This window comes from Lissotriton vulgaris, chromosome 2_1, assembly GCF_964263255.1.
Source record: "Lissotriton vulgaris chromosome 2_1, aLisVul1.2, whole genome shotgun sequence".
Taxonomy (NCBI): Eukaryota; Metazoa; Chordata; class Amphibia; order Caudata; family Salamandridae; genus Lissotriton; species Lissotriton vulgaris.
This window is the reverse complement of record NC_141687.1, coordinates 508,866,574-508,882,839: the sequence shown is the minus strand read 5'-3', so window position 1 is coordinate 508,882,839 and position 16,266 is coordinate 508,866,574. Positions and strand designations below refer to the sequence as shown.

The window sequence follows — 16,266 nt, the reverse complement described above, 5'->3', positions numbered from 1 at the left end:
GATACTAGGAACGAAAGAATTCCAATACTTAGACAAAAAAAGCCCGAGAATTCCGGTAATTTATTTTTTACCAAAAATTCACAAGAACTTAGTTCAACCACCCGGAAGACCCATAGTCTCCGGGTGTGATTCGGTACTGGAACCACTCGCGAAATACGTGGATGTGTTCCTTAAACCCTTCTTGTCTGAAGTAAGATCATACCTCAAAGACACCAGGGACTTCATTAACAAGGTAGAAGGCTCCCCATTTGATGGAAACCAAGAGGTGATGGTATCTTTTGATGTAACCTCCCTCTATACTCAAATCCCTCAACAAGAAGGATTAGAAGCAATGGAATATTTTCTAGACACACGACCCAGACCACATAGAGTCCCCACAGACTTTATTATCAACCTAGCGAGAATAGCCCTCAAAAAGAACTACTTTCGGTTCATGGACACGTTCTACGTGCAGGTGAAGGGCACTGCCATGGGGTGTCCTTATGCCCCAGAAATGGCAGTGCTCTTCATGGCCCTGTATGAGGAGCGTTTCATCTACCGCAACAATCCATTCCTCCAAAACATCGTCAAATGGTATCGCTTCATTGATGATATCTGGTGCCAATGGAAGGGGTCAGAAGAAATGCTGACCCAGTTCCATCAGTGGCTCAATACCAGACACCCAGATATAAAATTCACAATGACATTTAGCAGAACATCGCTTACTTTCCTAGATGTTGTGGTTTTCCCCCACGAAAATGAATTGACCACCACCTTATATCGTAAAGATACTGACAAGAACACAATTCTACATTATGCCAGCTATCACCCTAAAAGTTTAAAATCCAACTTGCCATACGGACAAATGCTGAGAATTCGACGGAATTGCTCTAGAAAAGAAGACTTTCTGATCCACTCACAAATACTGAGTGATCAATTACAGCGGAGGGGTTACCCCCATAAATTGCTGAAACATTCAACCACTAGGGCATGGCACACTCCCCGTGACGAGTTATTGAGAACCAACAAAGAAACCAAACCATTGGAGAGGCCAGTATGTGTCACCACTTTTGGACCATACACAAACAAGCTGAAATCAATCATTCTGAAAAATTGGCACTTGATAAAAAATTCAGAAGTCCCGATGGAGCAACCTCTGTTTGCCCTAAAGAAAAATAGAAGCATAGCCCAGCGGATTGTAAGGGCCGATCTGGGAGTCAGCAAATCCAAAACTGACCTACGCACATTGTGGAAACTTCCGCCTGTAACAGGCCACCACAAATGTGGGTCGTGTGCGTCATGCCCTAACACAATTGAAGGTGAGGAATTTTTGTTCAAAACAACAAAATGGATACATAGAGAGTTCTCGAACTGCAAAACACAAAATGTAATATATGCAGTCATGTGCCCGTGTCCTAAATTGTACATAGGGAAAACCACTCAAAAAGCCAACCAACGAATATCCCAACATAGATCTAGGATCAAGAACAAAGTACTGTCCGCACCCATGGTGCAGCACTTTGTTGAACAGAACCATAATGAAAATGAGTTCAAATGGACAATATTACAAGCCATGAAGGTTCCTCCTAGAGGAGGAAACATTGATACCATGCTAATAAAAAAAGAGGCTTATCTAATACTAAAATTTAATTGCGTGATGGATGGTCTGAACGAGATGTCAGAATTACAAAGAACCAATTATTGAGTCCAACGTGAACCCCACTACTAAGAAAGACCCATTAAAAGGTACAGAGCTAAATACTGCGCGCAGCTCAACACACAAAATCATTAATACCAGTTTCTCCCCGAAAACTACAAATCCCACAATCCCTAGCTACATACTTAAACAGGAAACCGTGTTCCTTCTGGTGTTCAGCCCAAAATCAGAGTAGCAGCACTCAGAGCGACAAGCAGCCGTACAGAACCCCAAGCGCAGCAAGCGACCCAAAACCGGAGGTAAGAAAGTACTAAGAATGTCCTTTTAAAAGCGCAGCGGTAACACAGAATCAATGCCAAAGTAAACTCCAACATGGGCTTGATTCCTTTACAGAACGCGAACGTTCGTCTCAAACCAAGTGAGGAGCTCGGGTCGCCAGCCGCGCTACACGAAGGTAGGCGAAAATGATAAACAAACATTGAACTCCATTAAATGTTTCCTTTTTACTCGTGAAACTGATTCCGAACTCTTAAACACACAGATCGGAGTCACCGCGGAACACGAAATACACCCTAATAACAACACTACTTTGAGAGATCAACAGAATAAAAGCAAGTAAGTGCTAGCGCAGTCCCAATGCAGATACCATTCAGTTTTAAGAGTTGTGGAAATTAATATATTCACTAAATTCACCCATCCTTAACCATGTTTAGGTAATGGTGAAAAGTCAAAGACAACCGATAACCCGTGCTTGAAAGCAGCAGCCTATAAACCTATCAGATAAGGTAAATTTTTCAGATATGGCTTATATTTAAAGCTAGCGAAAAACCCAGGAAAATAGGAGATATTAAATGTCCTCAATTCCACACCACACGTACACAGCCCGGCCCTGAGGAAGAACCCATTAGACTAACAGAAGGGTTTGGAAACGCGTCGGCCATCTGGCTGTAGGCACACAGCATAGTGATATAACAATGAATGTACCTTAATTATTTTTGGTGTATAGGATTCAATGCATGTATGAAAAAAATGATGAAAGCGTAATTGTTCATGAATTATTTTACATTTATTCTTGTTTATACACATTGTTTTGAAATGTACTGAAATGTGAAATATTATGTTTACCCATATCCCCAGTAAAAGGGATTTTTTCAGCCTCTGTATATTGTTGAAAGTTTGCAAATTGTTTTGAAATGCGAGATTTATGACAAACGCATACCTTCTCTAAATAAATATTGGAAGGTACACACCAGCTGAATAAACCAGTTCTGGTCTGTTAAAATCGAATCCTGGCACTATCTTCTTTACCAATTGTAACGTGTCCAGCCAGGATCCGTAGGACAAAACCCCTCAAATTAGAAGCGGAATTTCCAAGGTGGCACTCGATCGGAGACGCTTTTCGTCGCGAGTGGAGCTGCGGTCTGTTGTACGCCTTTCCGCCTATACCACTTCTGCCCAGAAGAAGAAGATCAGAGGCGACCGGGCCCAAGTTATCCTTGTGGCTCAGGACTGGACACGGAGATACTGGTATCCCGAGCTACTCAGCATGTCTGTCAATCCCCCAATTCGTCTACCTCTTCATGAGGACCTTCTATACCAGCAGCAGGGGACGGTCCTCCACCCGAACCTGTTCAGTCTCCACCTCCATGCTTGGAGATTGAGCGGCGACAGTTGAGGCCATTTGACTTGCCTCCTGAAGTTTGTAATGTGATTCTGGCAGCCAGGCGTTTCTCCACAAAGTCGGTATACACCTGCAGGTGGAACAGATTTGTGGCATGGTGCACAGCAAAGGCTGTGTATCCACGCTCTGCCCCCCTTTCTGAGGTTCTCCTCTTCCTTCTTTCTCTTTCCCAGCAGGGCTCTGCTCTGGGCACTATCAAGGGCTACCTTTCTGCGCTTTCCACCTTCTTAAGGCTACCTGATCAGCCTTCCTTGTTCAAGTCCCCGGTTGTTAATAGGTTCTTGAAGGGCATCACTCATATCTTCCCCCCTGTTCTTTTCCTAATGCCTTAGTGGGACTTGAACCTTGTACTTACTTTTCTGATGTGCGCTCCCTTCGAGCCACTTCATAGCTGTCCTCTCCATCTTCTTACCCTTAAGACTGCTTTCCTGGTTGCCATCACCTCTGCCAGGAGAGTGAGTGAGCTCCAGGCTCTTTCATCCAAGCCTCCCTTCGTTTCGTCCATCCGCACAAGGTTGTGTTGCGGACAAGACCCTCTTTCCTGCCCAAGGTAGTAACTGCCTTCCACCTTCTTTCCACCTCTGCATCCCTCTAAAGAGGAAGAGCAGCTCCACCGTCTGGACACAAAACATGCGCTCTCTTTCTATTTGGCGGTACAAAAGAGGGGTGGTGATGGACGGAGCATCTGAATCAATCAAACACTCACACCCAGTCAAAAGATCTGGGTTTAATCCATCACCGTTCTTTAGCCCACTCTGCCACCCCAGTTCAGACATGGCTATATGCAAATCAGTCTGACCCTGTGCCTCATGGGAACAGTCCAGCCCGAACTGCCAAGCCATGTCTTCCCTGGACCGGAAACAAGCTTCCGAGGACCGGTTTCTGGCATTCCAGACGTCTACAGCCCGGCTTGCTTGAATCCAGTGGCAAAATGAGCAATGGACTCACGTCTGAGCATACCCTGACACACTTATGGCGGCCAAAAGCGGTACAAAAGGGGGTGGTGATGGACGGAGCATCTGAATCAATCAAACACTCACACCCAGTCAAAAGATCTGAGTTTAATCCATCACCGTTCTTTAGCCCACTCTGCCACCCCAGTTCAGACATGGCTATATGCAAATCAGTCTGACCCTGTGCCTCATGGGAACAGTCCAGCCCGAACTGCAAAGCCATGTCTTCCCTGGACCGGAAACAAGCTTCCGAGGACCGGTTTCTGGCATTCCAGCCGTCTTCAGCCCGGCTTGCTTGAATCCAGGGGCAAAATGAGCAAGGGACTCACGTCTGAGCATACCCTGCCACACTTATGGCGGCCAAAAGCGGTACAAAAGGGGGTGGTGATGGACGGAGCATCTGAATCAATCAAACACTCACACCCAGTCAAAAGATCTGGGTTTAATCCATCACCGTTCTTTAGCCCACTCTGCCACCCCAGTTCAGACATGATATATGCAAATCAGTCTGACCCTGTGCCTCATGGTAACAGTCCAGCCCGAACTGCCAAGCCATGTCTTCCCTGGACCGGAAAAAAGCTTCCGAGGACCGGTTTCTGGCATTCCAGCCATCTTCAGCCCGGCTTGCTAGAATCCAGTGGCAAAATGAGCAAGGGACTCACGTCTGAGCATACCCTGCCACACTTATGGCGGCCAAAAGCGGTACAAAAGGGGGTGGTCATGGATGGAGCATCTGAATCAATCAAACACTCACACCCAGTCAAAAGATCTGGGTTTAATCCATCACCGTTCTTTAGCCCACTCTGCCACCCCAGTTCAGATATGGCTATATGCACATCAGTCTGACCCTGTGCCTCATGGGAACAGTCCAGCCCGAACTGCCAAGCCATGTCTTCCCTGGACCGTAAACAAGCTTCCGAAAACCGGTTTCTGGCATTCCAGCCGTCTTCAGCCCGGCTTGCTTGAATCCAGTGGCAAAATGAGCAAGGGACTCACGTCTGAGCATACCCTGCCACACTTATGGCGGCCAAAAGCGGTACAAAAGGGGGTGGTGATGGACGGAGCATCTGAATCAATCAAACACTCACACCCAGTCAAAAGATCTGGGTTTAATCCATCACTGTTCTTTAGCCCACTCTGCCACCCCAGTTCAGACATGGCTATATGCAAATCAGTCTGACCCTGTGCCTCATGGGAACAGTCCAGCCCGAACAGCCCGGCTTGCTTGAATCCAGTGGCAAAATGAGCAAGGGACTCACGTCTGAGCATACCCTGCCACACTTATGGCGGCCAAAAGCGGTTTTGGATCGCACACGCCAGTTCCGGGTGGATGACCAACTCTTTGTTGGTTACGTGGGCGCTAAGAAGGGACGGGCGGTGCACAAACGGACCATCTCTCGGTGGGTCGTCTTGTGTATCAAGGTATGCTACTCTTTAGCTAAGAAGGAGCCTCCTGTTGGGCTGAGGGACCAATCCACTCGGGCCACAGCGGCTACTACTGCCCTGGGCCGGGGAGTCCCCTTGCAGGACATCTGTCAGGCAGCTACGTGGGCCTCGATGCACACGTTCGCAAGACACTACTGCCTCGACAGCCAATTCCGGAGGGATGGCTTCTTTGGCCGTTCCGTCCTCCAGGACTTTCTGGTGTGATTATTGGTTCGCAGACCCACCACTGGGGTTGGTATTGCTGGGGTATCTATTCTAAGGTAAGGAATCAAATACTAACCTGTTTCTTTCAAATGCACAAGTTACTTATCTTCGGTAACGATATATCTGTAAGAAACAGTAGTTAGTATTAGATTCCTTACCGCCCCACCCATCCTCCCCGTTCTTTGAACCGATATCTAGGGTTAAGGTCATCCCTTTTCAGGGCCCTAGTTTCATGGCACCAGTGTTCGTTTTTCTCACGGCTCTGCGTTTCTGGCGCAGAAAAGCTGTGTATAAGAACTGACGTAAGCGCGCGAGGGCGGCGTCTAAGTACTCCGGCGACATCATCCCGGCACCGACGACGGACGCGGAGCCGCAGACGATGATGCCTACCGATGCGCAGGGGTACTGCTATGCAAAAGTTTCCGGATCCAGTCTGACGCCTGGGGATATTCTAAGGTAAGGAATCTAATACTAACTACTGTTTCTTACAGATATATAGTAACCGAAGGTAAGTAACTTGTGCTTTAACAGTAATGCTTCAAGTAATATGTTAGCCTGCGCACACGTCAAATAAAACTCAGAGACTGCAATGAGTATAGTTCATCGATCCTTTGTACAAACTGACGTGCTTAATATAAAATATAAGAACCCACAAGGTAGAGCAACACAAGGGATTTAAACATACTGCAGACGCTATAAAATATTCCTATCAAGTCTATATTGGAAAGACTTGAAAGAAAGCCCTGAAGAAGTCCATGAGGATGAAATGTGTTGGCTACTGTTTTTAAGGAGACTTTAGAAGAAGATATGACTAAAGAACTTGTTTCGAACTATACTCATTACAGTCTCTGTATTTGATATAAGGTGTGTGCAGACTGACATAATACTTGAGGCATTACTGTTAAAAAAGTTATTTGTGCTGAACTATTTTGAACTAAAAATGATACGTATTGTTGATGATTGGTGTTGAACAATTTGTATTGAAAGTTGTTCAAGGAGCTTTTTTTCATTTGGAAGTTGAAGAGGATGAATGTTCCGGTTCTGAGCACCAAGCATATGCCAGATCAAATGTTCCCACTGAAGTAGTAGGTGCGATAATATATTGCCTCAGCCTACATTCTTGTATACGTTTGTTTGTAATGGAATTGTGGAGTTATGGAACAGCGGAAGCAAGTAGTACTATTTAGAATTACTAACACGTATTGTGTAATTAAATGAATTAGCTGCATTCTTAGTTTGGATATCTAGAAAAGGAATTTCACATGGGTCAAAGATTTAAAGCCTGTACCTTTAGTTTCGTGTGTTTGATTTACACCAAAAAGCGATGCAATCTTGTTGTTTTGTTCTTTGTTTTGCAGGTATGGCTGGTTTAAAGCTACTTGGGATAGCTTGCCTCTGTGGACACTTGACACTGTTATTCAGAGTTCTCAGGGTGTGTGGTTTCCATTTGTGTCCTTGATTCTCTTTTTCTTTGGGATAAGCATTGCCTACTGGTGTGGAATATTGTTTCATTTTTCCCTACGATGTCTCTCCTACTTGTGGATAGCTCTGAAAAGGTAACTAGAAAATTCTATATCCCTGGTTTAAAATGCTTGTTTGGAATTATTATTATTATTATTTTTTTTTAAGTTTACAGTTTATTGTAACAGTTAACTATGACAACGTCTATAAATTCTTAAGCCCCACACATATCTGACCGTGATAGTTTTATTCATTTTTTAATAGGTATTCTATGTTTAAGTCAAAGTCACAGAAACTTATTGAGCGCACAAATCACCGTAAAGTCTCACGGCGTTTGTGTGACTCCAGAAGGAGAATGGTCAAAGACTGAACCTTGTTAATTTTGGTCGAATAGCCATGTTTTTAAATTCCTTCTGGAAGCGCTTATGTTCAGTTATGGAGATAAGATGGGACGCTGAAGCTTGTTCTAGAGGTAGGGGGCGAGAAAGGAGAAGGAATCTCCTCTCCTTTGTACTGTTCGGACACAGAATGGGGTAAGGAGAGATTTAGAGATGGATCTTAACAGTCTACCTGACTGGTACCTGCTGAGCTTTTTCATTAGGTAACTGGGTCCAGTGCCATGCATGGTCTTGTGAGTGAGGCATAAGATTTTGAAATGGCCTCTTTTTTTTTACCAGAAGCCAGTGAAGGGATCTGAGGCTGGGGGCTGAAGAGGACCTAGGTGGAAGGTTCAGAATGAGTCTGGCAGCAGTGTTCTGAAGGAAAAAATATCTTCATTTAGGTAGGCCAATAAAGCATCCCCACAGTCCATACGGTTTACAATTAGACCCTGTACCAAATGTTTCGTGGATTCGATAGGTAAGCACCTGAAGATTTTACGCAGGTTACGCAGGATCCCATAGCAGGTGCCTAATACAAGATTCACATGGTTTTTCATGGATAGTTTATTGTCAATAGTTATTCAGAGATTACGCACTGCTTGCTTATGGGATGGGCAGGCGCCCAGTTCCTGCGGCCACCCCTCGTCAGACCAATGCTCATCAGCCCTGCCAAACAAAATGATCTTGGTTTTGCTGCCATTGAGCTGTAATTTGTCATAGCCCATTGTTGTAACTAGATTTATCTCCTTTTAGGTTGCTCAGCCAGTATGAGTGAGATGTCTGCGTGGAATGTTGGTGTGCGTGATGTCGGAGTGAATAGAATGTGTGTGTGCCTGGTGTGTGTGGAGAATGTCAGTTGGTGAGTGAGGGCTGAGCAACATCCATCAAGCTCCTGGTGGGACCTAATACTTATCTTATTTAAACCAACTAATAAACATCATACTTGGATCAATTACCTGGCTACCATCTACTTTATATCTTCATTTACCACAACACCCATCCATTGGTTAATATGGGTCATGCAGTTCTTTAACCGGGTCATTGTGTCTGCAAAGTCCGGACCAAACACAGACTCAAAGCCATAGGACCTGATTACCCTGGCCAATGGTATTACATAGAAGTTGAAAAGCATAGGGCTCAAGACGGATCCCTGTGGAGCTCCTATGATTACTGGCCTGCTATGTGCGGCCAGAGTATCTATGTGTACGGTGGTAGAACGGTTCATTAGATTTTGAACCAGTCCAAGGCCTTCCCCCTGACTCCCACCTCCCAGAGCTGCTGTTCTAAAATGCTTTGGGAGATGGTGTCAAAATCGGCCAACAGGTCTAAAAGGACTGGCATAGCTGATTCTCTTTTATCCAGGGCCAGCCCGATATTATCGACCATCTCTATCACTGCCGTTTCGGTACTATGTGCCGACGAAAGCCTGTTTGTGATGGATCGAGGAGTCCATGGTTTTCCAGTTGGGCGGTAAGTTGTTTATTTACCAAGGACTGAAGCGCCTTCCCGAAATAAGGCAGTAGCGAGATTGGTCGATAAGGGGGATGGTAAATTCCTTTAATATTTTATAGAGCTCTTTGTTGGACTTTGCGGCATTATTAATTCTATCTGTTTTCGAAATCAGCACAACAGTTGTTTAATTACCTAATATACGTAAAAACTGACTAATACCTGCCAGCCAGCCATTCTTAAAGTTCTCGGTGGTCTAGAATAGTCTGAATTGACAAACGTGAGGGAGTGTGAGGGTCAGTAGTTGCGCAGGTCATATCACTGGCAGTGCTAGCAGGAGCAATGGCTAGTGAAAGCTGCCGTGGCCTCGTGACAATGACCCTGGCACTTGTTATATATATTTTTTATTTTACAAATTAAGCACGGAGTAATGCAGGATGATCAGTTGTTAAGTTAAACAATGCCCATTTTTTAGACACACGTCTACAACGTTTAATAGCACAAACATCCTTTCAAAGATCTATATAAATAGCATGATTATGATTTCCTCTTTAAAAATATCAATTTTACCAAGAAGATGCTTTTGCTAATTTTTCTGTAGACAGAATAGAACGAAATGCATTTGAATAGCACTAACTCTTGCTTTTTATTCCCGCAGACCCACAAAACTTCAGGAAGACAACAGAATAATTACGCTTCAAAGACTTGGTGTTTCCATATTCTTAGCTTTTATTTGTTTGACAACTTGTGGGGCATTTGCACTGCTCATCGTTAGTCTTCAATATATGATTAAGGTAATGACACATATAGAAAAGTAAATCGTACTGGCATGTAAGCTATTGTTTTATGAACAAAGAATATTAGCCATGCTCCCACATCACTTTTGGGACAAATAATCCCTCCATGTTCAGAAGCAAAATCCAGACATACTGGGCCTGATTGATAAATGTTGGTATATGAGTAACTATGACTTAACCTTGTAATACTCCTGACTTGACTTTAAATGTCAGTACTTCTCAATTACACCTAGAGTTCAGAAGTACTACGAGAGTAAATCACCATAGTAAAATATTTGAAATCTGGCCTACTGATTCTAATCCAAAAGCACATTAAGTTAGTACTCCTCCAGCCCATATCTTGCTATACAAGTCAAGTCAATTTTTATTGTATAAAATTATTAAAAATCATTACAAAATGCATCTAGATCAGCTTGGGACATAAAACACATTTTTAAAATATTGGCAATAAAACTGTTTGTAAGTGGCATGTAAGAGTCAGTTATTTCAGGTTGGTGGTATAATTCCAAGGTCAGCTTGCTGTAGAAGAAATTGGGCTTTCATCATGTATTTGACCCCCCTGCAGGCCAGCATAGGACATGATCCATCTAGCCATTGGATTACGGCTTGCCTACAAGTCCGAATATTCAGTTTGTTAAAAATGTTCTTTAAAAGCCGTCTCCTCAAGTCCTTAAGTGCCGGGCACACACATAGTAAGTGAGGTAGTGTTTCATTTCGATATCCACATAGGCGACAATGGGGGTCGGTGTGGCAGTTTTTCCAGGCTGGTAGCAGGTCCTTTGAGAACTGTAGACCTAATCAATGTTTTATATATCTTTGTTTTAACGAATTGTTAAAGTGGCTTTCTAGGTAGGACTGCGGTTTTATCCCGGTATATGAATTTATCACGGTCCACCCGTGTCCGCTTTTTGCGGTAGTTATCTTGTCTTCCAGATAGGATTCCCATTTGACCGCATTATTTACAATTTTATCAAAAGTGGATCTGTCTGGATTCATGTCCCAGGTTTCTTCAATTCCTATGCAGATTAGGGATTGAGACAGGTAGCCTCCCCAACTGTTTGGAACTTGCTGTTTCTGTTGAGTCTCAATTTCTTTCCAGCACAGGTTGTCCAATGTATTGGCATCCGACGTGCGTATTTTATGGCAGAGTTTCACAAAGGTTCCCATACTGCGAAACTTTTGATTTAGAAGGCCAAATTCTAGGCGAACCTGCGCCGGAGCTGATGATTTTGGAAGGTTTAGTACTGCCTTGTATACTTTTGTTTGTAGGCTGTTCAACAGCCCTGCTTCTTTGCCACACCAGGTGGCCAGTGCGTAGGATAAGGATGGTAGGGTTTGAGCTTTGATCACTTTCAGCAGGTGTGAGTAATTTGGACAACTTAGTTTATTTTGTAATTGCCGGTATGCGTAGATCAGAGACTGTGTTTTTGCTTTTAGCTCGGTTTTATGTTCTTTGTTCGTCGGCCCTCGCCCCAATTTCAAACCTAAGTATTTGTATGAAGTTACCTCCTTTATTGGGGTGCTATTTGCATACCATTTGAATGTTTGCTTTTTAGGATCCACAATGCGGACAACCTTAGTTTTTTCTTTATTCAGTTCCAAGCATTCGTGCTCCAAATAGGTTGTCAAGTTGTTGATCGATCTTTGCAACCCTATTGGGGTTTGGCTCAGAACAACAATATTGTCTGCATACTGCAGGAAGGGAATTGGGATTTTTGACATGTGGGGTGGATGGCATTCCCCAATCTCCATGTGGTTGACAATATCTGCCATGTACAGGTTGAATAAACTTGGGGCCAGTACACAGCCTTGTTTTAGGCCCTGTTGTGTTCTTATTTCGGCCGTTATGCTGCTACCGTCTCCCAGTTTTACTCGAGCCCAAGTGTTGCTGTGCAGGACTATAATTGCCTCCAATAACTTCTTCGGGATACCCCATGATCTTAGTTTTTCCCATAGCCGGGGTCTGTTCACTTTATCAAAAGCTGCTCATATCTTGCTATACTATTGGCTAATACTTAAAACATCTGAGGTGGGACATTCTGCAAATTTTAATTAGGAGCGTATTCCTGAAAGGCAATCTTTGTGTGTTGGTATACAAATTGGCATGCTTTAGATATACTTGTTATGGAGGATTTTCTGACGGAGCATAGAGGTGGCGGGGTGATCTGAATGCTACCTTTGAACCACTCAATTTGATGGACCCGGATTTATTGACAGACCAATACAAATAATGGAAAATTCTGCCTGATGATCTGCCCCCTGTAAGGTTGTCCCCGAGGACTGCCCTGATAGTTGCCCTCACCCTAACATTTGATTTAAGAGCCACAAATGGGCGGGCTGTTCCCAACACGTAAAATAAGCTATCTTCAACAGGCCCAGTTATACCAGCCATATTGATTATTTTTTAATTAGCCTGAATAGCTTGGCATATCTTCAGGACATGGCAGTTTTCATAAGGGTGGATAGCGACCGTAGTGCCCTTTGCTTGACTCTGCTACGCTCCCTTGCTAACACCCCGATAGCCCAGGGTTGTCCCCTAACAGGAAGTGTTGAACTTTCCAATAACAGTAAGGCCATCAAATGGGGATGGGTCGAGAGGCATCCTGATTTTGTGGAGGCAGTGAACTCTGTGGTCACAGAGCAGGCAGAGGTACTGAATAATCTTGCCCCAAATGAGAGAGGGCTACTTTTGACCAAAGCCCTTGAGTATTTCTTTAATAACATAAGAGAATTGGTGGCCCAAAAATAAAAAATGCTCACACGTGAGACATAAAGAATCATTCTGGTGGGGCAGCCAAAATTCAGCTATTGCAAACGATTAAGACTAGGGACAGGTCCGAGCTTGTGGCTTGTGGGGCAAGGTAGAAGAAAGAGCCAAGAGGGGCTGGGAAGAGTTTCTCTGGGAAGAGCAGTCCTTTGGTCTGCCTCCAAGGACAATATAAAATGTTGGGCAGAATTTGCTTTGTGATCCAATAGTGGCCAAAGATCTGAGGAATACTTCGTACAATCCCAGGAATGGATTTCCCAGTTTAGCAATTTATATTCCTGTCTGGATGACCAGGGATGGGTTGACATGGATACCCAGCTGGTGGTAAAACTCAAGGACCATGAAAATCAAGAGGTTACCCTTGGGGAAGACAGAGGAAGCTAACTCCATGCCACTAAGGAAGACACCTGGTCCTGACCATATCTAAAATGAGTTCTACAGACTTTACATGGATGCCTTGGATCTTTTGTGAAACATCTCTCGAATGCCCTTTTGAAGGTCTTGAGGAGCGAGTCAGCTGGTAGGGAGCCACCAGTGTCTGAATGTAGCGAGGTCCTAAGCCATGTTTGACTTTAATCATAAAGCACAATGCTTTAAACTCAATGTGCTTGATGATCCTCAAACAATGCAATTCCCGAAGTAGATGGGAGACTGAGGCAGATTTTGGTAAGTGTAAGAGCAGCCTAGCTGCACATTTTGCACCACCTGAAGCTGCTGAACCAGGGTCTTGCCAGTGCCTAGGTAAAACATGTTACAATGGTCTAGCCTGGATATGATTAGGGCCTACATTTCCGTTCTTTGTGCTGCTAAAGGGGTCAGCCAAAGAATATTTTTCAGCCATCTGAGAACTGCAAAGCAAGTAGCAGTGACTCTAATCACTTGTGATTTCATGGAGAATTTATAATCCATGAGAACGCCCAGATTTTTCTCCAAAGGAGACCGGGTGGGCAGGGTCCAAAGGGACTCTGGCCAGAGTTCTTGAACTCCACAGAGAGGCATTCTTGCCACAATCATGACCTCTGCTTATCCCCATTAAGCTTAAGGGAGTTTGTGTTCATCCATATGATAAATGTGCTCAAGACCGGGTTCAGAAATGAAGTCATGGTGCTGTGCCAACGATAAAGAGAAAATAATGTGAGTATCATCGGCATATGAAAAAAGTCCACAGCTCTCCACTAGCTCTGCCAATGGGCGGACATAGATGTTAAATAGAAGGGGGCGTAAAGCCCTGAGGTCGGGGCTTGTGGCTTAGAGCACACATTGGTCAATAATACCTGAAATAGACTGTCTTTTAAGAATGAAGCAAGCCATCCCAATGCTGAATCATCCAGACCCAATGCCTCAACTCTAGCTAACAAGATTGAATGAGATACCATGTCAAACGCCACACTCAAATCCAATAAAATGAGTAAGTTGGCGCCGCAACCATCTAGGTGTTCTCTTAGATGTTCAGTGATACCCAAAAGGGCGGACTCTGTGCTATGTTCTGCCCTGAAGGTGGATTGCCAGGGATAGAGAAAATGTTAGACCTCGACAAACGTGGTGAGATGGGCATTCACATGTTTCTCCCAACTTTTGTAAAAGACTGGTACCAGAGAGATGAGACAAAAATGAGAGGAATCCAAGTGGGCTGTTTTTTTTAGAAGCGGTAGGACCATAGCGTGCTTCCATCTCTGAGACACGGACCCTTCTCTCAATGAAAAGTTGAAAAGCTCCAGTATCGTAGTCAGGAGGGTCGTGTCCAGTAATTGCCTCCGCCTGTCCTTCAGCCTCTCTTGGTCTCCCACAATCTTGCACGCACTGCAACGGCCACAGTCGCCTTATGAAGGTCCCGGCGCGGCTCAGCTCTGGGAGTCAGCCCTCACAGCAGTGGGCCTGGTACCTGATCATTCTGATACTCACGGCCATCGATGGGCTCCACGGGTCCCACGGCACAGCTATAGCTGCCCTCAGGACCCCGACCTCCAGGCAATGACGAGGGGTACAAGGCTCGTCAGTTCATTCAGGATGCAGCCTCCAGCAGTTCGGCGGCATCAGAGCCCTAGGCTAAGCGTCCATCTCCATTGCAGCCATGGCACTCCCTGATGGTGTTCTTCTGTGGTTTACAACTACATGCTCTCACTAGATTATCTCCTATAATTCTTTAAGTTCTGAAAGAAAAGATTAGATTGATTAGATAAAAACAGGCTTACTAAATATTTTTTCAATGTAGTGTGCTTACCAGCATTTCTTTATGTTGTTCATCGATGTATGAAATAGTTACCGTAGGTCATTGAGCCAATTAGATAGCTATTTCATATTATACCCTGCTGGAATACTGTTGAGTATAAAATCTGTTTGACCCCGATTCCACAAGTGGTCTCTTGTAGATATAACTCATTCTACTTAAGGCTATTTTTCTTTCCCACTAGGTACTATGTTTGCTCTGCACCAGACGTTTGAACTCTTTTAGCACAGTACTGAATCTCTTTATACCTGATAGGATTCTTGTTGTCAATATGGTCAATTTCAGGACAGAGGCGATTTCCTAAGCACCTTCTTGGTTAGGAGGTAGGTGTTGTACCACACTTCTCATGTTTTCATTATCCATCCAGCAGTATAATTCAGGACTCCCTCTATACATTTTTTCAAGTATTTCTTCTTGGTCTCAAGTCGTATAACAGAGGCAATCAAACAATATTCCAGTCACTCATATTTTTGGGATTGGCCCTCATATTGTTGCATCACAGTCGCCATCATAGCCAGTGGCTGGCCTGGGCTGCCTACCTCCATCTAATTTCAATTGGCTTATATTTTCATTTACTCTAGGGAGCCCTGTACTGCCATCACTCTCTTCTATATTCTGCCCAAGATCCATTTCAACTCTCAACAAAAATCTATAATTATTGTTTCTCAAAGAGTAAGAGCCATCAAAGTAATGTGCTTCTGATAGATGCACCTTCCTCCAGATTTCTTAGCCTTAGAATAGTTTCCAGGCATAACACTTGTCAGGAAAATGTTTTCCTAACAGCAGTGCTTGAAGGCTGCTAGATGTCACCATGAGAATCAAGCCTCACCTCCACCCGCCGGATATGAAGCCACTTGCGCATAAAAAAGGCAACCTGCGTGCTGACGTCAGTTACAGATTTTTACACCTCATTCATTCAATCTCTCTCTCTCTTTCTCTCTCTCTCTTCAAGCACTTGGTTCGTCCATCTTTCACAGTTTTTACCCAGGAAACTTGCTCTTACGTATGACCCAGTCCCAGTCTATACATTTTTCAACTTTCTTTCCTCCACCTTATCCGCCCAAGGAGGAAAGATTGCTTCTTCTACGTTGACCGCACAAAAAACGGACAAAAAAAATAATTAGCTCTTTTTGGGCTTTGCTGGAGCCAAGAAGAGCAAGTGCTCTGCATCAAGATCTGTTATGGCCAAGAAATACGCGGGTAGAGGTTTAGTTTGAAAAACCCCTCTTTGCATTTAAAAAGAATAAAAACCTACGAGATTTGTT

At 44.1% G+C, this 16,266-nt stretch overlaps 1 protein-coding gene across 1 annotated transcript in view; it reads left to right on the top strand.

The window, feature by feature from the left end:
• PGAP1 (post-GPI attachment to proteins inositol deacylase 1) overlaps window positions 1–16,266 on the top strand; it is an 868,977-nt gene that overhangs the window by 731,400 nt on the left and 121,311 nt on the right. The window contains exons 22-23 of the mRNA XM_086955415.1: window positions 7,279–7,476; window positions 9,869–10,004. Of these exons, the coding sequence (XP_086811541.1) occupies window positions 7,279–7,476; window positions 9,869–10,004 (334 nt within the window). The remainder of the gene's footprint in view (window positions 1–7,278; window positions 7,477–9,868; window positions 10,005–16,266) is intronic.